Source organism: Lacerta agilis, chromosome 1 (genome assembly GCF_009819535.1).
Source record: "Lacerta agilis isolate rLacAgi1 chromosome 1, rLacAgi1.pri, whole genome shotgun sequence".
Lineage (NCBI taxonomy): Eukaryota > Metazoa > Chordata > Lepidosauria > Squamata > Lacertidae > Lacerta > Lacerta agilis.
In genome coordinates this window covers 79,844,156-79,866,278 of record NC_046312.1, presented here as the reverse complement: position 1 = coordinate 79,866,278, position 22,123 = coordinate 79,844,156, and the positions used below count along the sequence as shown (strand labels likewise).

The following is a 22,123-nucleotide window of genomic DNA, read 5'->3' as shown; positions in this document are numbered from 1 at the left end:
CACAAAGATAGCAATACGCTAATAAAACAAGCAGTCACACAAGTTGTAAATGTCTTTTTTTAAAAAAAAACCTTGGAATGTATTTGATTAGGAAAAGAAGCTTTGGGTAGCTGCCCAAGGGATGTTTTGTGTGCATTTGTTGCATTACCTCATAACAAGAGTACTAGCAGACGATGAACAGCTTGGTTTAAAAACTGAGGCAAAGCGCTATAGAATGGTATGATGAAATCCAGGATAAAACCCCCACATCAACCAGAGTGTGGAAGCACAAGCACGGTCAAACAGCCGGATATATAAAAGGCTCAGTAACCCGACAAGGCCCTTACAATGTTGTTTCTGCTCAGGGCTTTGCCTTGCCCATTCTTCACAGAGGGATGGCAGAGCCTGTGACGTCCCTGCTGGGTGTTTTTTTCTTTTTTACCCCATGTGCCCATTGGTCCTGCTGCCTGGCTCTGATGGAAGTTGGGAGTCCAGCAATGTTTAGAGGTTCCCTTGCTGCTCTCTGCAGTATCAAGTGTATCTTTACAATCTACACAATGCAGTGTGCTTTCAGGTGGGTGTTTATTGCAGGATGAGGGCTCCACATCCATGCTAATGCTTGCTTTCACCCACCAGTCATTATTCTGCCCCTGTTACCTGTGCACCTACTCCCCAATGAAAGATGTGTGTCTTATTTCTGGAGCCCAGGTAAAAAATTGCCTCAGGCAGCACTGAGTTCTGGAGTAGTTTCTGTGGCTCCGTAGTTTTCTTCATCCTGTAGTAGACGTTCATTCGACAGCTCCTGGTATCCTCTGCTTTTAAAGTGCCGGATTTTGTAAACTGCGATTGCCATGGTAATGGCCAAAGCAGCAATGACTGCTATTGAGATTCCAGCGATGGAACCTCCTGAGAGTTTAGAATGATCCTGGCCTTCCAAAAGCAGAGCTATCTCTTTCTTATCAGTGGCTTTGGCCAGCCTCCAGCTCCCGCTTTCATGTGTTTTCACCCAGGCTTGGCTACCGTCAGACTGCACCAGGATGGTGTCGGGAAGGCTTGAATTCGTGGAGGGAGAACGCAAGAAGGGTGGAAGCTTGAGGGGGGCTAGCTGCTGGGCAAAGAGGGTCCCAGCCTGCAAGCAATAGAGGATTTGGCAGCCATCGCTCAAGTAGGCCTTATGTTGGCTATGCCCAGCTGGGCATTTCATGGGGTATTCGGTAGGGGAGTCCTGGTAGAAAAAATCCTGGAGGACCCCAGGGCTCTGCCCCTTCAGTAATCCAGCCAAAGGATTGCCAGACTGGCAGCTGAAGAAGCCTCCAAAGGGCACCGCGAACCGAGATCCCATCTCATAGTCGCTGCTGACACACACCTTCAGATTATCAAACAGCACCAGAGGGAAGAAGTAGGCCGGGCAGGCACGGGTCTTGGTAACCGGGTTCTCGTTCCCAGTAGTGTACAGTCCTCCAAAGAGAAAACCTGAGTTTTGGGGGACGGGGCCTGTGGCAGCACACCAGTAGGCGTTAAACTTCACCGTGCTGGGATAGTAGCGGATGCCGCAAATGGTATCGCAGCATGAAAGGAAAAGGTAGCAAGTGTGGCACTGCTGGTGACATTCCGTCTTGGGCTTGCTGGCGGTGCGTTGCTCGCCATGCAGAAGGGCAGCAGAGAAGTTGGCTGGGCAAGAAGAGCTGCCTGTCAGCGGGTTCTTTATCCGGTAGGCCTGGCAGAGTTCCTCGGTGTCCCTGCCAGACACGCCGTAGCATTCCTGGAAGACTCCCCCAAAGGTGAAGTTTGTGTTGGGGTTTTGGCATGACCCGTCGTCCACGTTGGCCTGGAAGTTGAAGTTACTGGACTCGGGCCTGAGGCAGCCAGGGTGGGTGTTGACAGCATAGTAGAGGAGGACAGCCTTTTTTACCATTGCGGCTACTCGCCGAACGGTAGGCTCGGGCAGTTCCGGCAAAGCCTCGGGAGTGATGAAGAATGGTAGAGGCCTCCCAGACTTGCCTATAGCCACTAAGCTGTTTGGGATGCCTTCCTGCCACTTCTGGAGGGTGATGCCAGGGTAGAAGGGCACACTGCCCCAGCCCTCCATCTTGGAATCCACCGTGTTGTCGATGTAGCTCTTAGTCAGATTATCCCAGACCTGTGAGGAGAAGCCCATTCCCAGGTTCACCTTGCTGAAAAAGGTCACTGATGCTGAGGCAGTGATACCTGCTTTCTCCGAGGCCTTTTCCAACAGAAATTTGCGCTTCACCTGGTCCTCCTGTATCAGGCTGGCTCCAGCTTCCAAACCTGTGAGGACGTGGGTGCCGTAGTTGAGCACCAGCAGCTCTGCGAGGTACTCGGCAGACCGTCTCTGCTTGTTCTCTAGGTGGTTGCCTATGTTCACCAGCTGACGGCGAAACTCCTTGTGGAAAGCCATGGACGGGAGAGCTTTGACAGAGTAGATGTGGTACCGGGCCTGCACCCGTGTGGTGACTGTCTCGTCATAGACGTTGTGCACCTTGGTCTCCTGGGAGCCATCCGAGAACTTTCCGTTGAGCACCGGAAGGAAGGAAATGTCAGTGTTGACAGACTGGGCAAAGGCATCTGTGTAGTTTTGCCAGTCCTGAATGATCTCAGAGTGCAGTTCCACCGTGCTCTTCTTGAGGGGCAGCACAAAGACATCGTTGGGAATGAGGTATTCGCCATCTTCTGTGGTCCGGCACTGGGAGTAGTTGAGACTCATAACCATTCCCATCTCTATGTTGCGCAAGTTGTCCCAGCCAACCCCTGGCAGCACCTCCAGCACTTTCTCGCCTGGATCCCTCTTACAGGCCTTGAAGCTGACTGGATCCTGGCCTCCTGCATCTTCTGCCCTCAGGATAATCAGAAGAGGCCAAAGCCAAAGCGCCATGCTGGAGAAAGGGAAAGGCCACTTACATGCACAGCCCTGAAAAACAACACACATGTCATGTAGCCTCTAATAAACAAAACACATTTATAAAGTTTTTGTGGACTTCAGTTCACCTCATGAAAATTGCCTCGTGTTTTCTTTTTTTGCCCGCTTCTATGCTAAAATATCAATGTAGGTTTTTAAAAGATGTCTTTATGCTTGTGGGCTTCCTGTTTGGCATTTGGTTAGCCACTGTGAGAAGAGGATGCTGGACTATTCTGCCTTGGATGAGAGACTATTTTGCACTCTGTTTTGCCTTGGTCAGACCACATCTGGAATATGGTGTCCTGTTCTTGGCGCCACAATTTAAGAAGGGTGTTGACAAGCTGGAACGTGTGCAGAGGAGGGCAACCAAGATGATCAAGGGTCTGGAAACCAAACCTTATGAGGAACGGTTGAAGGAGCTGGGTATGTTTAGCCTGGAAAAGAGGAGACTGAGAGGAGATATGATAGCTATCTTCAAATAACTTAACGGCTGTCACATGGAAGAGGGAGCATGCTTGTTTTCTCCTGCTCTGGAAGGTAGGACTCAAACCAGTGGATTCAAATTACAAGAAAGGAGATTTCAGCTAAATATCAGGAAGTACTTTCTGACAGTATCAGCTCTTCAACAGTGGAACGGTCTCCCTCAGGAGGTTGTGGAGTCTCCTTTCTTAGAGGTTTTTAAGCAGTGGTTGGATGGCCTTCTGTCATGGATACTTTAGTTGAGATTTCAGCATTGCAGGGGGTTGGACTAGATGGGACTCAGGGTCCCTTTCAACACTACAATTCTATATATTCTATGACTAGAGTGGCCTTTGGCCTGACCCAGCAGGATTCTTTCTATGTTCTTATTATATTTCAATATATCTAAGGTTTTCATTAGATAATATTTCTTATAGTAAATATGTCTGGTTCTTTTAAGTTTGTTTTGTGTGTAATTTCTTCTTTCCTTTCTAATACAGTATTTTTATTTAAAAAAACAAAACCTGAAATGTATTTAATTGTCTCACAAGATTTATATACTGTTTAATGAACAAAAACTTGCAGAATAAAAAAATAATCAATAAACTAGCAATAAAATTAAATTTAAAAATGTCATACTGTATTTATCTAAATATAAGTAAAATGCATGCAGAATAAAAACCATTCACAACATCAGTGGGACATGGAACACCCATATATATGGTATTGTTTTTGTTGCAAAATCCTAATGGTCAAGCTACAAATTAGGTATGTTCACCCGGCCACTTTCATTTTAGAGAGAAAAACAGCCTGGGTGCCTAATATGGAGCCTGTTTCCAATTAGGATTGATTGCCTGTGACAGTTTTCTCTTGAAAAACCAGCCTGTCCCTGGTGCTATTTGCCCTGTTAATCATTGAATTGGAAGGGACCAAGAGAGTCATATTCAAACCAGAGCAAGGCAGGAATCTTTTGCACAACATGGGATGACCCTGAGATTAAGAGACTCGTGCTCTACAGACTGAGCTATCCAGGTACTACGGTATTTATGACAAGCAGTGCTTCATGAGGGGGTGGTGTCAAATAAAAGTCAGGGATGGGACCATTTCTGACAGAAAGCTGGTATGGGCCCTGAGCTTTCTCCAAAGGTTGCTTCCAAATGACCCGTTCTTTGAGCATTCATTCTGATTTGTTTGCGTGAAGGTTATATATCCTGTATACTATAGCAATGGTTGCCTCACACTCCCCCCCCCCCCCCGCACAATTTCCTATAGATCTCACACAGGAAAAGAGTCCTCTTTTTCTGGTGTGGGGAGTGTGTTTGCTGCACAAGAGCACCAAATCCACTTCAGCTGCACAAGATGAATTTGCCAGAAGACCGAACTGCACCCATGAAATAGCAAAACAGCGATGATCCGAAAGCCCACCTAAGAGAGATGCCCCTCTAGAGGTCCCAAAAAGTTGTGCCTTACCTGACTTGTGTCTTCCCAGCTCCTCTGCTTCCTTCTCTCTTTCTCAGATGGACAGCTCTGCTTCCTTTGCACACTTGAATTCCTTTTCTTTTCTGGAGTTTTTCAAAGAGGACAGGCAGGCAAAGTAGGAGAGGGGGCAGCAAAAAGAAAAGATAAGAGGAACTTCAACTGCCCAATCCCATTGGTGGAGGGAAACCTCTTGAAGGTGTGCCCATCTCTCAGAGGGCTGTTGTGAGATGAGTCATGGGTCATCTGATGTTGCCTAAGGGAAAGCGAAACCTGTCCTGTAAAGTCCCTTCTGCAGCCTGTTTGATATTGTTTCCATTTGCCTGAACTGGCTCCCACCAAACTCTGGACTTTCCAGGCTTTGTTGGATACAAGAATCTGTCTCCAGGCCTAAATGAAAGGGAAACAACTTCTAGCCAGGGCATAACTCTTCCATCTCTGTGTCAAAAACAGAAGTGAGGGGGTGGAATCCCAGCCTTCTAATCTTGAGATTCTGAAACAGCAATGGCCCTTCACCCTTTCTGGATTACAGCTCCCATTGTCCCCTGCTGGCTGGGGTGGATGGGAGTCAGATTCTGCAAGGCCGCAGTGTCCCTATCTCTGTTCCATGCCAAAGAATTCACTTACTTTCCCAATTTGTTGGGCACATTTAGTTCTCTCGTCTACCCGCAATTCACTCCTTTTACCCAGGAAGTCGTAAGAACATGTTATAAGAATTTTAAGGTCTCAAATATAGAATATTCATAAATATCTAAATATATGAACCATGTGTCTGAAATAGTATGGGAGAGCAATCCTGAAGCCATTTTGACTCTCCCATTGACCTCAAATATTCCTCTGCAGTAAGGGAGGCAAATGGGGAAAGCCTTCCTGTTGTCTTTTTGCCTGCCAATCCTGCCTAAAGGGCGTGTTTGTGTATGAACAGGGTGAGCCTGTGACCTGGATTCAGGAAAAGACACAAAAGAATGGCCAGACTGCCCAGGTAATGCAATCAGTGACCATGAACAGGTATCCTGGCAGGAAGGTTTTCTACTGTAGACAGCCTCCTTCTGTGATGTATGTATGATGTTTTGGGGGGTGGTCTTGGACTACAGGGTGGGCAATTTCAAAAGTCTAAATAAGGGCTTGCACACCATTATTCAGGGTTCTCCTCCCTCCTGCGTGTGGTGAGCGGGGACCCTCTTGCAACAGTTCATTTAATAAAGATCAGGCTTACTAGCTGCTTTGCTTCTCAATATACCCTGGCTGGCCTCTGTTTTCTCCTACTGATAGGGAACCCAGTTAAGGACTCTATATGGGCTCTGGGAATGAGGTGGTTGGACAGTGTTCTCAAAGCGACTGGCATGAGTTTGGCCAAACTGCGGGAGGCAGTGGAGGATAGGGGTGCCTGGCGTGCTCTGGTCCATGGGGTCACAAAGAGTCGGACACGACTGAACGACTGAACAACAACAATGGGCTCTGGAATACCTCATAAGGGAAAGGGAGCAGTTTTCCTTATAACAAACATAAGAAAAACCTGCTGGATCAGTCCAACGGTTCATCCAACATCCTGTTATCACCATGGCTAACCAGAAAACGGGAAACTTGCAAAAAGGAGCTGACTCCAGAGGCACCCCACCACCCCCAGCATTCAGAAACATTACTGCCTCCATCTGTGGGAAAGTCACGGTGTAAAGAGATGCGCAAAACAAGGGCAAGGACGGAGCAGGTAAACTTAAAGAAGGGCTGAAATCCCCACTTCAGGGAAATGAAAGAGTTGGCCTTTTAGATTTTGCCATCGCATGAAAAGGCTATTGAAGGCTTGTCCGGAGGGGAAATGCCTACAAGGACAAAAGCTGCAGAGATGTGTGACCAACTGGGTTGTGCTTGTGTTGTGAGTGAGAGAGGCACTCAAGCCTGCAAGCTGATGCACATGACAGCATTTCCTCAGTGGAAATCTGAAAGAGTCCCTCAGCAGAGCCTGGAAGCAAGCACTTAAGTGACTCATTTAGCATTTCCCTTCAGATGCAGCAATCAGCCAGCATCCTTCTGAGCAGCAGCGACAGAGCCACTACCAGCTCAGGGATTCCCAGTCCTCCCAGCTAGTTTGATTAAGTAACAAACACGTGGGCAGCAGGGCTGGAGTGCCTTGGCTGTGGTTTTCAATTTCAACTGTGTTCCAGGGAGCCCTGGAGTTCCTTGGAAGTTGATTCAGGGATCCCTGAACATCAGTTAATGGTGGACAGGCTTCCCTGGGAGAGCACCTACAGATGCCCAAACTACTTTGGGGGAGTTCGCTCACTCCTGGGTAGCAGAGGTTATTGATGCTGTATTGTTTTTAATATTCGATTGGAAGCTGCCCAGAGTGGCTGGGGAAACCCAGCCAGATGGGCAGAGTATGTATGTATGTATGTATGTATGTATGTATGTATGTATGTATAGCATCTGGCGGTGGAGCAAGGCAGATTTTGTCACATTGCCATGTGTTAAGAGGGTATCTGCAATGCCAAGTGGGAGCTGGAACAAAAGGTTGCAGCATGGAGTGCTCCTTTAAATTTCAAGATAATCTGTTCTATCCTTCCTCCCACCTGGTTCCCCCCCTCCCTCTTTCTTTTGCCCCAGTAATCATCAACAACATTTTTTTTTATTGGTCAACCAAAATGCAGGTTATAGCCAAAAAGAAAAAAAGGAAAGAGTTAATTAAACAATCTCAGAAGCATATCAAAACATATGTGATATAATCCTTAGGGCATGTATACACAGGTGACACTTATCCACAAGGTTGGACTCGGGGGCAAACTTTGCTGTAGGACACATCATATGGGGGCTTCAAGCGAGGAAAAATGGTGGGCGCCACGGCAGTGAGCAGCTCCTGAAGCCAGCCAGTGCCAACTGCTCTACCAGGCTGGCTCTGGGCTGCTGAGGTTGCCACTGCCACATTTCCTGGGGACAGATTTGCAAATCCGGGGACTGTCCCTGGAAACCGGGGACGTCTGGTAACCCTAAGATAAAACAAATTCACATTAGAAATTTGGACAAATTGTTTTAGGGGTGCTTTGTAACGACATGCAACAGCAGTGCCTTCTACTCATCCATTCACCTGAGCTGCATATTTAAGCTGTCGCATTCAGCCCTCATCTGTATTCTGCAAGCGTCTAATGGACTGAATTTGTGTACATATATTCTTATGTACATCTGTGGTATAAAAGCCGATGGGAAGTCAAGGTACAGAATCTCAGCCAGCTAACCCCTCTGGCATTAACTGGTATTTGGATTACAGTTCCTGCTACTATTCCAGCCCCAGCGGCCTGTATTTCGTTCTTTCCTGCACTATGCTGTTTAATGACGACGCAGCTTTTCATTTCTAGGCTGGAATCTGCAAACTCTGCAGTCGTTCTGCAAGTTGGAATTCTTGACAAATGCCCTGGTACAACATTTTTGCTTGAAAGTCTAGGATCCAAATCCTGCAACTGTTCTACTTGGGTTTAACACTGGGTCCATCAAGATGAGTGTTCTCATGACCGCCAAAAGGGAAACTTTACAGTGCAATCTTATGCATGCCTACTCATAAGTAAGCCCCACTGAGTTCAACAGTACTTACTCCCACATAAATATAGGATTGCAGCCTGAGCCTTTTTTTTATTGTGCCTTCCGATCCAAATTTACACCACTATGGTTATCTAAATGATAACTGTGAGTCCCTTCCAAACCTGTGATCCTGTGTCTGTGAGGTGAGAATCTATATAAGGTAAAACCTGCTGAACTGGTCAGACCAGTTTCTTCATAAGCCAAAGGCCTTAGCTGACCAGTTATGTACTGCCATTTACATGTTCACAGAGGTTGCCCTGTTGCCATAGAAACAATTGACTAAGCCTTTTCCCACCTCACCTGGCTGGATGCCACCTCATTCTAGGATGGAGAACAACAGACCAAGGGCAGCTGTATGAATTTTTGGCTGCTGTTGGAGGCTGGAGACACGGGCTTGTCTTGCTCTGTGCTACACTCGGAGTTTGGGCCTGGGGATCTCCCTGAAAATCTACTGGGAAGGAAGATCTGTGGAGTGTTAATGATGTGAGCTCCTCCATCCTATCCTCAGATGGCATATGTGTATAAATAAAGCCATATATCCTAAAGACACCACAGTCTCCATTGACCTTCATTCCACGGAAACCAGACTCTGTACCCTTGGAGTCCCTCACCTTGTGGAGCTCATGTTGTGTGCAATAGTTTTTATATCAAACTGGGTTGCAAAAGGCATCCCATACGCCCTACACAGGGCAGAATTTGAGTTGGAGTGTGTGGTGGAAAACAACGTCTATAACTCAGCTTGACCTTCTCAGCATGGCATGACCACAGACTTGGCTCCTGTCTCGTGTTCTAGCACATTATCACTGGGGGAGGGGGGAGTTGTGTGGCTGTTGTATTACATTTTTAAGTGCTTCCCACAAGTCCATGAAACAATCAAACTGTTGTATGGCATCTAGCTTGTCTTTTGGAGCAGATAGGTTGTTTGGGTGAAAAATAACTCCCATTGCCTGACAGCATCTCGTTTCAGTACTGAGCATAAGTTTTGTCTAAAGAGCCAATCTGGAAACAAATGCCTAATAGCTTGCCAGCATGGAACACAAAGGCAATTTGTTTCTGCCTTGTATAACCCATTAAAGCATTGGCTACATAAACCATGCCATTAGCCAGCTTTTTCCTACTGGAATAATGGCATGTGTTTGGGTATGTGTATTTACATTTTCATGCAAAGACAAGGACAGCAACCCACCCAACCCCTTTGAGGTGTGATGCACCTTTTCGTGTATTAGATGACAACCAGTACTTGGGGCCAGAAGCACACTCTGGCAACTAGTTCAGCTGGTGCAGAATCAAATTGTATGCTCTGACAGCAGTTCCCTCTCAAGCAGAGAGCTTCCAGACCATCTCTGTAGGCAACCCCATGCAGAAGACATTACAATAGTCTAGTCTGGGTGTAATTGTAGCATGAATGCCTGGAGCAAGATCTGCTTTCCTCAGATGGGGCACAGCTGGTGAATCGGACAAAACAAATTTTTAAAATGCTCCTGGTCACCAATGTCACCTGCACCTTAGGCTGATAGTGCTGAGACCAGGAGAAGGTAAAGGTAAAGGACTCCTGGATGGCTAAGTCCAGTCAAAGGTGACTAAGGGGTGTAGTGCTCATCTCGCTTCAGGCGTTTGTCCACAGACAACTTTCCGGGTCACGTTGCCAGCATGACTAAACTGCTTCTGGCACAATGGAACACCATGACGGAAACCAGAGCACACGATTTTGGGCCTTGGGTGGAATCCTTTAGTCTATTTTCCTAAATGGGGGGGGGGGGGACGTGAGGCAGTGACCCATGCCCCCTTTGCGGCTGTGATACCAGGGTTCCCCGTTAAGGGGGTCTTGGGGGGAGGCATTGGCCATACGCCAAGTTGTCATTGCTCTCCCCCTCCAGTGGTGGTGAACGGGGGGCGGGCTCTCTGCTTGAACATATGTTCTCCAGAGCTAGCCCAATCCCCGCACATTCTGGATAACCCTGAAGTCTCCCAGATCCCCAGCTGGGGACTGCGAAGGATAAACGCCCAGTGCCTGAGCCAAGGTCTCCCTACATCTGAATCTTAATAAAGTTGTGGCCAATTTTAATCCCATAGCACGTTGTATTGAGTCATTATTCCGCTCAGGGGTCGCCTGGGGTTTGGGGGGACTCCGCCTGTCCACGCAAATGCTGTTTACCTTCCTGCCTGGCCTTCGAACTGCTAGGTTGCCAGGAGCTGGGACAGAGTAATGAGAGCTCACCCCATTTGTGCGGATTTGAACCGCTGACCTTCTAATCGGCAAGCCCAAGAGGCTCAGTGGTTTAGACCACAGTGCCACCCACATCCTAAGACCAGGAGAAACCCCAGGCAGCACAACAAATCCTCCCAGAGAAGTGCAATACCATCTAATACCAGTTTTACCTCTCCACCAGCTGTTTTCCTCATCCACACTACCTCCATCTTATCAAAAACTACCTGTAGCCTCTCTGGGAATAGTAGGCTGAGGGAGAGGGGTGTTTGAAATGTTTGGACATTAGCTCAACCCTCTGGAATAATTCTGCCAATGGCTTTATATAGATATTAAAGAGCATGGGGAGACAAAATGGAACCAGGAAGCATCTCACACAGACCAAAGGCCATGGGTGGAACAGAAGCTCCCCAGCACTACCTTCTGGGTTCATGCCTCCAGAAGGGACTGGAGCCATCATAACACTGTACCATTTCAGCCAGGCAACCCAGAAAGATACGCCACCAATGATACCAAAGGGACCAAGAGTCCAGGAGAACAAGGTTGCACTGCCTGCTTTCCAATCAGTGCATGGCAAGGCTTCACTGAAGGAATGAGCTGTGAAATGCACTTGTCTCTCTCACTTTCTCCTCATCTGCACAACTGCAGCTGTATGGGTTAGGACTGTTCTTGCTTTGAAAGATCCAAGCCAGCAGTGTCACCAAAAGGAATACAATAACTTCAGCAGAATAAGGTATGAATCCTAATTGATGAGTTCATAGGATGTCAGCAACACTTTAAAAAAAAGTATTTTATTGATTTTCAGTTACAAATGAATTCAATATGAAAAGGAGAAAATAAAATAAATGATATCAGCAATAATAACAGGTTAGAGTAGAGTCCATGATGCCACTGCTCATGTGGTTCCACAACTCTGCCCCATGTGCCCCACTCTTGCCCCAAAGGGTAACAATAGCTACCACCTCACCTGTGGAAGGCAGTATGCCCCTGAATACCTGTTGCTGGGAACCAGGAATGAGGAGAGAGCTATTATACTCAAGTCCTCCTTCTGGGTTCCTGCTAGTTGGCCACTGTCAGAGCAGGATGCTAGACTAGATGGTCCTTTAACCAAGCAGGGCTCTTGTTATATTTGCAAGCTCAGCTGTCCTGGTTTCTCACCACTTCTAGTATCAATAGGATATGGTTTAATTGATTTCTCTTAATTCCCCTGCCCCTGAACAAAGACTTTTCATCTGAATTTCAGATTTATTTACAGGATAGCAAAGAAAGGAAAACAAGCAAACAAAACAAATGCAGAACAGCGAATACTGTAGATGTTTTACAGCATCATCTACAGGCAGAAGTCGTGAAAAGCAAGCAACTTGCGTGTTTCATATTCAACAAAACAGCTTTCCGCGGAATTGTTTGAGTAATAAATCCATTGTTGCTGTCACTGTCTCACAGGTTTGTGAAGATAAGATTCTAATTTATGTGTAGCAGGTGATATCTAATGTTGATAACAGAGCTGTACCATTGGTATCACTGGGTCAACTCTGGGCATGACTTTGTTGGTTGTCACCCAGTGTCCCAAGTTCATGGAGGAAAGGTGTTGTTTTAATGTGGTTAGCTTGTTCTTTCCTTAATTCTAGTTATAGGTAGGTAGCCATGTTTGTCTGCCATAATCAAAACAAAACAAAATAAATTCATTCCAGTAGCACCTTAGAGACCAACTAAGTTTGTTCTTGGTATGAGCTTTCGTGTGTATCTGAAGAAGTGTGCATGCACATGAAAGCTCATACCAAGAACAAACTTAGTTGGTCTCTAAGGTGCTACTGGAAGGAATTTTTTAATTTAATTTTGTTTTTCCTTAATTCTGTTCCAGAAGAGTATTAAATAACAGCTTTGGTGATGCGCTGTAAATAAGGGCGCACAGGTTTGTTTCCTTCAACAATACAGGAAATATCTTCCTCCCGTTAGCACTTGGATTTTCTTCTTCATACAGTATTTGACTTATGCTTTTGTAGGACTCCTTTGCAGGAAAGAGAACCAGATGTGGGATCAGATGCTACAACAGCTCCAGGATCTGAAGCGCGGTAAACTAGAAATAACATCCAAAAAGCAGGTTCTTTGGGGAATCGCTCATCTCCTCGGCCCCTTCTTCTGCTGCGACCCGCGAAAGGCGGCGAGGTAACTGCAAACGCTCCTTCCATTTAGCTGCGTTACAAGCCTAGACAAATCTCGCTCGATTTAGCACGGTCGTCTGTGGCAAGGCGCGCTTAGGCAAATAGTAAAACGAGGACTTCCTGTTTCGTTTTTCGGGGTGTCGCTCTTCCCCTTTTTTTGCCATCGCAGCGTCTTCTTACCTTGCATTCCGCGTTTTATCTTTTTCACTCGGTTCACTGCTCTCTGCCACTATGTAAAATTCCAGCTTGGCTGGAAACGTCCAGCTTCGGAGGAACCCGCTCCCCTCACCACATTGGGCGAAACGCACTGGGCGGGTTATGGGAAATCAAATGACGTGTTCCGAATAGAACCGGGATCGCGCCCTGTAATCCAATAGGAACCTTTGATGTCCCAGTAACTCCCGCCCCTCTTCGACTTCCAGCGGCTTTCTAGACGTTCTTGCCGCGAAATTTGAAAAAGGGCGCCGGTGGCTTCTTTCCCTCTCCTTGTGGGTCCTGGGTATGACGTGAAAGAGGCGGTATCTCCTACACTCCCCTTGCCAGCGCGCGGTGGGTGGACTGGGAAAGCTCGGGTAAGTAAGTCCCTGCTGCTACAAGTGGGCTTGGAGTCGCGCCCCTCCCCCATCGCACTTCCTGGCAAAATCCCAGGAATCGGCTTGGACTGGACTCGGGGCCGGATTTAGGTTTCTTGAGGCCCTAAGCCATTGAAGGTAATGGGGCCCTTTATATGTCCAGCAGTCCTTTGTCAACAACAAATTGTCGCTGTTTTTTTGTGTTGAATATGCGCTATATGGCAATTTATGGACCTAATAGGTACCTAAAGCCATTTGCACATGCAGATTGCAGGCACCCTATATATAGAAATGAGCAAAGCAGTGATATTTAAGGGAGCAGGATAGCAGGCGGGGCCCATTACTTACATCATAGGAGCCTACACAAAACAAAACACTGTTGCTCTATGTAGGTTTTATTTTATTTGTTTTTTATCTCATATTTTGGAAATGTTGTTGTTGTTGTTCAGTCGTTCAGTCGTGTCCGACTCTTCGTGACCCCATGGACCAGAGCACGCCAGGCACGCCTATCCTTCACTGCCTCTCGCAGTTTGGCCAAACTCATGCTAGTAGCTTCGAGAACACTGTCCAACCATCTCATTTGGAAATGTACATCCAGTTTTTTCCCCTTTAATTTTTTTGGGGGCCCCAAGAGAGTGGGGCCCTAAGCTATAGCTTGTTTAGCTTCTACGTAAATCCGGCACTGATTTTTGCTGGAGAAGGAGGGGCAACTTCCTATGTTAGGAGAGAGCCGCTGCAAGTCTCTACGGCTTGAGTGCCTACAGAGCTGTAGCTAGGTGATCTTGAGCGCCTGGCAGAACCGTCCAGATTGCGCCCCCTAGTCAGGGGCATAGCGAGGGGGGCAGTTCGCCCCGCGTTCCATAATGGAGGGGGGTGACAAATTATCAAGGAACAATTTTTTTAGGGAATATTTTTTTGGGAATATTTTTTTTTAATGCCTGCTCCGAGGGTCTTTTCTTACTATACTAGGGATTATATAGCTATATATGAAATTTCATGCATATCGGTTAATATCTTGACCCTCCTCCACCAAAATAGCTGTTCACTTGGCTGTTTTCCTATGTCATGAAGGCTGAAATTTCAGTTCAGAGAACACTTACTGTTCCCAACCCTAACCCTGTGGAAAGCCATCTAATTAGACTTTAATTTGATTTTGAGATGTTTTATGAGGTAATTTAATTATTGTTTGATTTTATACCAATGTTATGTATCTGATGTTAGCCACCCTGAGCCCGACTTTGGCCGGGGAGGGTGGGATATAAATAAAAGGTTTTTTATTATTACTTGTTATTATTCCTTTGTAATAAAATATGAAATAACGTGGGGGGGGGAATCAATGGGGGGGGTTGACACAAAATTTTCCGCACTGGATACCACCTGACCTTCCCATGCCTGGGGGGGTGTCAATTTTTTTTTTTGCCCCCAGGTATCAATTTACCTGCTACGCCCCTGCCCCTAGTCAAGGGCACCCCCCCGGAAGTCCTCACGGTGGCACCTGCCCTTCCTTCCTTGCTCTCCCTCCCCATTACCTTCCTCACAACTCCCCCCCTTCCTCTCTCAGCAACACTAACACGAAATCTCAGCAGCCCTCCAAGTGATTTCCAGACACGCCTCTCACCCCCCCCAAAAAAACTTCAGTGGGGGAGAGAGAGAGGGGAAGGGGGCAGAGAGAAAAGGGGGGAAAGTTTGCTGAGGGGTCAAGAGGCGAGGAATTTGAGACTGGTCCTTCCACAGGTTGGGGAGAAGAAGGGGGAGGCTGTCCCCAATCTGAGAACACTAGGGCGCTTCCCTTCCCTTCCCCCTGCTCCTTCGCAGTCCCCTTCCCGCCCAAACCGAGACCCAGGAAAACTTATTCTTACGCACACGTTCTCCCGCCGCAGCCGCTATTCCTGCTCCTGGCTTGGCTTCTTGACTTCCTTATCAGCTCAAGGCGTCCAGGCGCTGAGAAAGATGGAGGGGGGGGGAATGGAAGAGCCCGCTGCCACGGGGAGAAGCGGAAGCGCTCCCCAAAGAGGAGAGCACACTTGGCCCGCAGGGGAAGGGAGGTTTCTCTCTCTCCCCTTGCGCAAAATGCCCGCCTTGCCCCGCTCACTTCTGGCCCCACTGCTCAGCTTTCCCCCCCGCCGCTGCCCTCTACCTCAAGGGCTGCTGTGGTTTGACCGCCCAAGCTTTAAAGCCGATTTTGCGTGCGTGGGGGGGGGGGGTCCTTCCTCACCACACCCTAGCTACAACCCTGTCTGCCTACGGTGGCCAATCATTCTCCTTTATTGGCATACAAGAGGATGCAAAAATAGATACGTCAAAGTGTAAAATTGGAGCCTGTTCAAAAAGGAGGTACCTTAAGGTAAAACTAATGCAGGCATAAGTTTTAAAAGTGCCTATGGAGTCTTATAGCGATGTAGTTTCATGGCAGCTCTCAGAAATTTGCCTACATTCTCTGTGATGTCATGCTTACAACTGCAGTAGAAAGGAAACCTCGGAGAAGTCAGCCATTTAACCTTTATTTCAACATGGGGTTTAAATATTTGTCACAGAATGGGCAGTAAAATAAGACACGTGTGATGGTTTCGACCTGTCTTATATGGCAAGGAATATGGGATTTTTTAGAATCTTCCTTGCACAATCGCAGATGACATGACGTTAAATCTTGCATGGGAAAAAGCTCTCCGTTGGTGAGGATCATACCATGGAGTGGCCTGGCCAAACGAAGGTAGGATCCTTTATCCCAACGGAGAGCAGGATTTATTGACAGCACTACTGAGATTTTGGAATTGAGTTTCTAAAAATCTGTGCTTATTTGTTTGAAATGTTTCTAACAGTGGGAGCATAGCAGTGAATCCAATGATAAGCCAATGGTTTTAATTTCATTCTCAATACAAGCTATTCATTTGGAATGGTGGTATTTCAACAGCATGTGAAAAATTAGGGAAGAGGGGTCAGATTTAAAATGAAAACATAGCCAGAACATTATAATAACGAGCCACATTCTAGTTTCCATAAGCCCTTGTCCAGTTTCCAGGCACATGGCTGCATACGGGATGTAGTTTGGCAAACCCAGGGTTTTGTGAAGGAATTTTGATTGAGTACATTGCAGTGAGTGGTTCATTGCACCAATCCATAATGGTAATTGCAGCAGGAGCATATTGGTTCCCTTTATTGAAGAAAAAGTGGATGATAGCTGAAGCACTGGTGTCTACCAGTGTGGCAAATTTACCAGCTATCTCATCTGTCTCTCTGTGTTTTACTCCATCCCACTATCACTTGTGATTCCCCTGCTCTAAGATTCCTGGAACCGGTAGTTCCAAAGCTACAATGAGCAGCTCCCTTAAAGAAATATGCTAAGTGTCAGGAATACTGTATACAGTTTCTCATGCTGTACATCACTGAGCAGTTGCTGTATTCCTTTTTACTACCAAAAGCAATATACTAATGTTTGCTTCCTTAAATGTTTTTCTTGAAGGTGCTGTGAGAGCACAAAAGAAAGTCTCTCTCTGCTCACTTCTTCCATTTAATTGCTGAACCACATAGACATCAACCCACAGTAGCACATACCGGTAAGCATGTGGAGAGGATATGTCACTGGAAATTTATATTATATGGTAAACATCTGAGCAGCATTACTGCTGTTGCAGCTGTTGTTGATCATTGTTAATGTATATAGTGTATGTATCATCCGTTTATTTTTTAAAAAATAAGAAAGTGTAAAAAAGAACAAATAGCTGCCAATTCACTGATCTCTGAATCTGGTAACTTCCCCCCTTAGCTGTATCTGCTTGAGTAAATATGAAGCGTCATAGCAAGAAGAAGAATTCCATTACAAGAAAGAGTGATGGAAATATCCTTCCTTATCTGCAGGTATGACTTATTCGGAAGAGGGATTACCTAACCTCAATCTTCCAAAGAACATAAGGGGTGGTTACTTAATGTTTTTATTTGCTGTCTGTAACAGTTCTTGCTGGTTAAGCCTGAAGCCCAGAGTGTCAGAATGATTTTCTGGGTCCCACATACTGTATGTGGATCAAGCTTTCCATGTCACACGGAAGAGGGCAAAAATTTGCATAACATCAGCATAGTTTGTGTCATATGCAAGTTTCTCTTTTGCAAGTGGCGTGATGGGGCCACACACACAAGTAATGAGATGTCTGGCAGGTGGAAGCCCTATTAAGCCATTCTTTACTCCTGTGTTGTACAAGAAGGAGGAGCAGGGCTGTAGGGAGGAGCAATGAAGGTGTGTATGTTTTTCTATGATGTCCATGTATGCAGCTCAAATTCCTATAATGAGGATAACTTGGCACATATAGTTGCAGATTCCAGCCTTTGTGTGCACAATTGAAATATCACCTCACTACTATCATTCCTGCTGAATGTGCAGACATCAAAGGAGGGGCATGCAAAAAGCAAACACAGACAAAAGCTTCCATTCATCTCTTTTATATAGGGTCCAGAGATTAAAGCAAAACTATGCTGTTGCACTGAGGAACAAAACCACATAGGGCCTGTAGATGCTTACCATAAATCAGGTAGCCCCAAGATTGCTCTCTTTTTGCCCTGCCCTTTTCATCCCACCCTTCCCTGTGTCCATTTGATTGATTGCCAGTGGCTGCTGGTTGTTGGCCTAGTTGGCAAACCTCGGCACCCACCCTGTGCATTTTACCTGCATGACTCACTAACTAGCACATCAGTACTAACCAGGGCAGTTCAGAACCTGCTTCTTTTACTCTTGAAAGTGGTGCAGTAGGTAGATCAGGGCAGGGGAACATTTTTCAGCTGAAAGGCTACATTTCCTTCAGGGAGCCATGTGGTAGGCAGGTCCGGAGCCCCAAAATGGGCAGAACATCAAAGGTAAGTTTAACTTTTGCATAGCTGGCTAGTTCCTACACAAACTCTCACACACCCCTCTGTCCTCCATTGACGCAAGCAAGAAATGTCAGTAATCAAGAGTGCAGATCAATCTAACCTATGGAATAAGATTTGAAATGTCCCTTGCTCTGGCACTGCTGGGGATAGAGATAATCCCCACTCAGAGACCATCAGATGAAGATCTGTTAGCTTTTTTATTGACTAGTGCATGAATGGAAATTGCTATGTATTGAATCTTGGTATGCCGGAGTTTGGTCAGTTGCATTAGCCAAAAGACTGACTAATTCTAATAATGGTAGCAATATATTTATTGGACCCTGCCCATCTGACTGGGTCGCCCCAGCCACCCTAAGTGGCTTCCAACAGAATATAAAAGAACATAACCAAACATTAAAAGCTTCCCAAAAGCTGCCTTCAGGTGTCTGCATTTTTTTTAAATCTTTTTGACACCTGACGGGAGGGTGTTCCACAGGGCGGGTGCAACTACCAAGAAGGCCCTCTGTCTGGTTCCCTGTAACTTCACTTCTCGCAGTGAGGGAACTGCCAGAAGGCCCTCAGAGCTGGACCTCATTCCAGCCAGGCAAAAATACTAAAAGAAGATGCAAAGCAGGCCTGGTGAGGGGATGTAGCCTGGGAAGGGCCAAACAGAAGGGCTTGGGGGGCCCTCATTTGATCCTTGGGCCTAAGATTCCCTATGCCTAAACTAGAGCTTAGCCATAGGTTTCCCTCCTACTGTGTGCAGCTGAGAGTGGAAAGTCTTGTCTGGCGAGTCTTGTTACTACAGAGAAACTAAAAAAGCAATCAAAGCTACTGTTGGACAGCACTGATCGTGAAATGAATGTTGAAAGCAACACAGAGAATCAGGCTGTCAAACTATTTCAGACCCCCCAAGTGTCCCTATTTTCCAGGGACAGTCCTGGATTTACAGAAGCTGTCCCAGTTTCTGATTTGTTCCTGGAATGTCCCACTTTTCCTTAGGGTGTCCCTATTTTTCTGCCGCTGGGCTCCCTGAGCAGAGCCAGCCAGGGAATGGAGAGGGGTTGGGCCAGCGAGGAGGGGTATCGCCCCTCCTCGCTGGCCTGCCCCGAGTGTCACCCCCCCCCCAGGGCACTGCCCGGGGTGGCCCGCCCCCTTGCTCCGCCCCTGTAAGCAGCTACAATCTGCAAGCATGTGTTTTGTTTTTGTTTTTAAGAAAAACACAAAATTTATTTGTTGACTTCCCCCCTTTTTTACAGCTCAGAGATGAGGCAAGCTCAAGTGCCAAAAGAGTGAGATCTACAAGTGCACCCACTCTTATGAAAGAAACTAGAAATCATCCTACAAGAAACACTCTTCCTAGCAGTGAGAAATCAACGGAAGAAGAACGAGAATTCACTGTGAATTTAGGTGATGATGGGAAGGACCATGTGGTGAAAGGTAGTCTCCACAACAGTGTGCTTTCTGCCCTCAAGGCAACAAAAGCTATTTGCACCCATATGGAGAAAAGCAAGACCAAAGAGATCTACTTAATAGGGAAGAAAGGGATTAATGGTTGCATTAATCTGGGGATGCCTCTGAAGTATATGCCGGATGGCTCCCATTTTGTAATGAAATGTTATAGGGGTCAGCAACTTGGGGACTCTCCTGGGTTATGTTATCGCCAGCATGAAAACGGGGAGGAGGAATGTATTTTGTTCTACATTGACCCCAAGCCGGCACAAAGCAGTAAGTTGATTAGATGCAGTCAACTTCTTAAGGAATACTGCACGCTGTGTGTCTTTGCACCGAAAGGAGAAACCATAAAAGATGCCCTGTGCAGTGATGGTCGTTTCAAGCCTGAGCTAACGGAAAAAGACTGGAGACTGATGGAGGATAACAAGGCCATAGCTAACACTCATTCAGTTAACAATTTATCTAACAAGATCTTTTATGTGGAAATGACGAAATGTGCTAAATCTGGTGACGGTCCAAATAGCCAACAGATTCCCCAGGTGCCTCATGGGAGGCAGCTCCAAACCCGTCATTATTTTAAAAGTGATCTCCTAAGCTTGTATCCTGCCTTAATGGATCAAAAGGAGATCATGGATAGCTTCTTTGCAAAAACCAAGAAGGCACAGAAGCGTAAAAAGGAGGTCCTCAGGGTGTGCAGAGCAAACTATGGCAAGGAGATAAGCAATGCCATAACGGTTAAGATGTTAAAGATCCAGGCAAATCTCAGTCAGTCAGTTGGGTACATTGAGTGGGGCATTTCCGGAAAGGAGGGTTGTGCTACTTGCTTTGTGTTGTGTAATAGGTACATACTAACTTGCCACCATGTGGTAAGAGAGATCGTTGGAAAAGGGATTGAAGAAAAGCAGTGGGCATCGAAAATCAGCAAGGCAGCCCGTGTGACTTTCTCCTATGAAGGCAACCACCCTAAAGACAAAGACTGGTTTTCACTTGAGGAGTGGTTTGAAATATCGAATGTAGAGCTTGATTTTGCCATCCTGAAACTGAAGGAAAATGGAAACAATGGTCCACCTCCTACAGGCTTGGTAAAGTTATGTTCCCCTCCACCATTTGATGGTCTTACTTACATCATTGGTCACCCAGATGGAGAAACAAAGTGTCTGGATGGCTGTTCTGTTGTCGCTGTGGATGAGCGTCAGAAGGAATGTGCTCATCGTTTACAGCAGCGTAAGAAGGCAGAATGCAGCAACGCCAACTGTGGTGACAGTCCCAATAACTGTATCCATATGCTCCATCCAGGGATTTTCTCAGATGTTTCCAACAGCTCTGATGTACTCACCTATGATACATCTTTTTTCTGGGGGTCTTCAGGTTCACCTGTGTTTGATAGACATGGCCGTCTTGTTGCAATGCACACTGCTGGCTACATTTATGGAAACAACTCCAAGCAGCGCAGCATAATTGAATTTGGCATCTTGATGACATCAATCCTCTCAGTAATTGAAAAGAAGGATAAAGGTTGGTATGACAAGGAAATTGGCCCTTTCAGACAGGCTTCTCATGATACAGAAGAGGCTGCCTTGGGTGTTGAACCTATGGATGTGGAAATCAATCCTATAGATGTGGAAATGGAACCACTGGATTAAAAGAACTACGTTCTAAGATGACCCATCAGTCTGAAATTTGGAGGACATATTAAATGATTAAATTACATTTTGCATTTTTAAACATAGTTATTCTTCATTACATACAACACTTTTAAAAACATGTATCATATATCATTTCAAAGCAGTTCCACCCACCCAAACCTGGACATCCAGTTCAGAAGGATAACATGGTTGATGGTATTGAAAGCGTCTGAGAGATAAAAGAGAATGAACAGAAAGTCAGTTTCTTCCAAGAGCACCTGGATCTGGGGTCCCTAACCCAATCCAGAACCTCAGCCAAGAAGGGGAGATTGGTAACTGGCTGATATTTACTTAGACTTTCTGAATTCAGGGAGGGTTTCTTAAGGAATGGCCTTGCTGCTGCCTGCTTCAAGGAGGCATTAACCACCTCCCTGACCAGCTTTCTCTTCCCTGCTAGTTTTTATCAGCCAAGAGGGGCAAGTGCTGCAGATCCAAGCACCTTGTACACATCCTCAAGCCTTACCAACTGAAACTCATCCAACATAAGAGGACTAGACATTGCTCTGGACACCCCTTGAGATTCATCTGCTGTAACAGTGGAGTCAAGGTTCTAGCAGATTCAAGAAATTTTTATCTTCAGAATGTTTCACAAACAAATTGCAGTGAGCTAGTGTCAGTTCTGCTAGCTCCTTCATGCTAGACTGTAAAAGGCCCCATACTACTACCTGGAAAAGCTTTGTCAGGTGGCATGGTGAAGATTCAGTGGAGTCAGCAAAGTATCAGTTGGCTAAATGATGAGCCTTCACCAGTGTTAAATTGCATTCAAGCTGTCTCCTCACTTGTCTCAGTGCTCTAAGCTCTGGAGAATA

At 46.2% G+C, this 22,123-nt stretch overlaps 2 protein-coding genes across 2 annotated transcripts; one reads left to right on the top strand and one right to left on the bottom strand.

Annotated features, from left to right (window-relative positions):
* Positions 1 to 256: 256 nt before the first annotated feature.
* Positions 257 to 4,900, bottom strand: LOC117051491 (macrophage-expressed gene 1 protein-like). The gene is made up of 2 exons (XM_033157910.1): positions 4,826 to 4,900; positions 257 to 2,908 (listed from the first exon to the last, which is right to left on the bottom strand). The coding sequence occupies exon 2, from the start codon at positions 2,870 to 2,872 to the stop codon at positions 701 to 703; it is 2,172 nt and encodes a 723-aa protein (XP_033013801.1). The 5' UTR covers positions 2,873 to 2,908; positions 4,826 to 4,900; the 3' UTR covers positions 257 to 700.
* A 10,722-nt stretch (positions 4,901 to 15,622) lies between these two features.
* FAM111A (family with sequence similarity 111 member A) lies at positions 15,623 to 21,784 on the top strand. Its single transcript, XM_033157898.1, has 4 exons — positions 15,623 to 15,682; positions 16,799 to 16,892; positions 17,102 to 17,193; positions 19,434 to 21,784. The coding sequence occupies exons 3-4, from the start codon at positions 17,122 to 17,124 to the stop codon at positions 21,270 to 21,272; spliced, it is 1,911 nt and encodes a 636-aa protein (XP_033013789.1). The 5' UTR covers positions 15,623 to 15,682; positions 16,799 to 16,892; positions 17,102 to 17,121; the 3' UTR covers positions 21,273 to 21,784.
* Positions 21,785 to 22,123: the final 339 nt, after the last annotated feature.

What these genes read in the sequence shown, in the direction of transcription:
- LOC117051491 (XM_033157910.1), bottom strand. Translation starts at nt 2,872, where the DNA reads ATGGCGCTTTGGCTTTGGCCTCTTCTGATTATCCTGAGGGCAGAAGAT.
- FAM111A (XM_033157898.1), top strand. Translation starts at nt 17,122, where the DNA reads ATGAAGCGTCATAGCAAGAAGAAGAATTCCATTACAAGAAAGAGTGAT. An exon ending in ATATCCTTCCTTATCTGCAG is followed by an intron (nt 17,194 to 19,433) that starts GTATGACTTATT and finishes CCTTTTTTACAG; the next exon opens with CTCAGAGATGAGGCAAGCTC.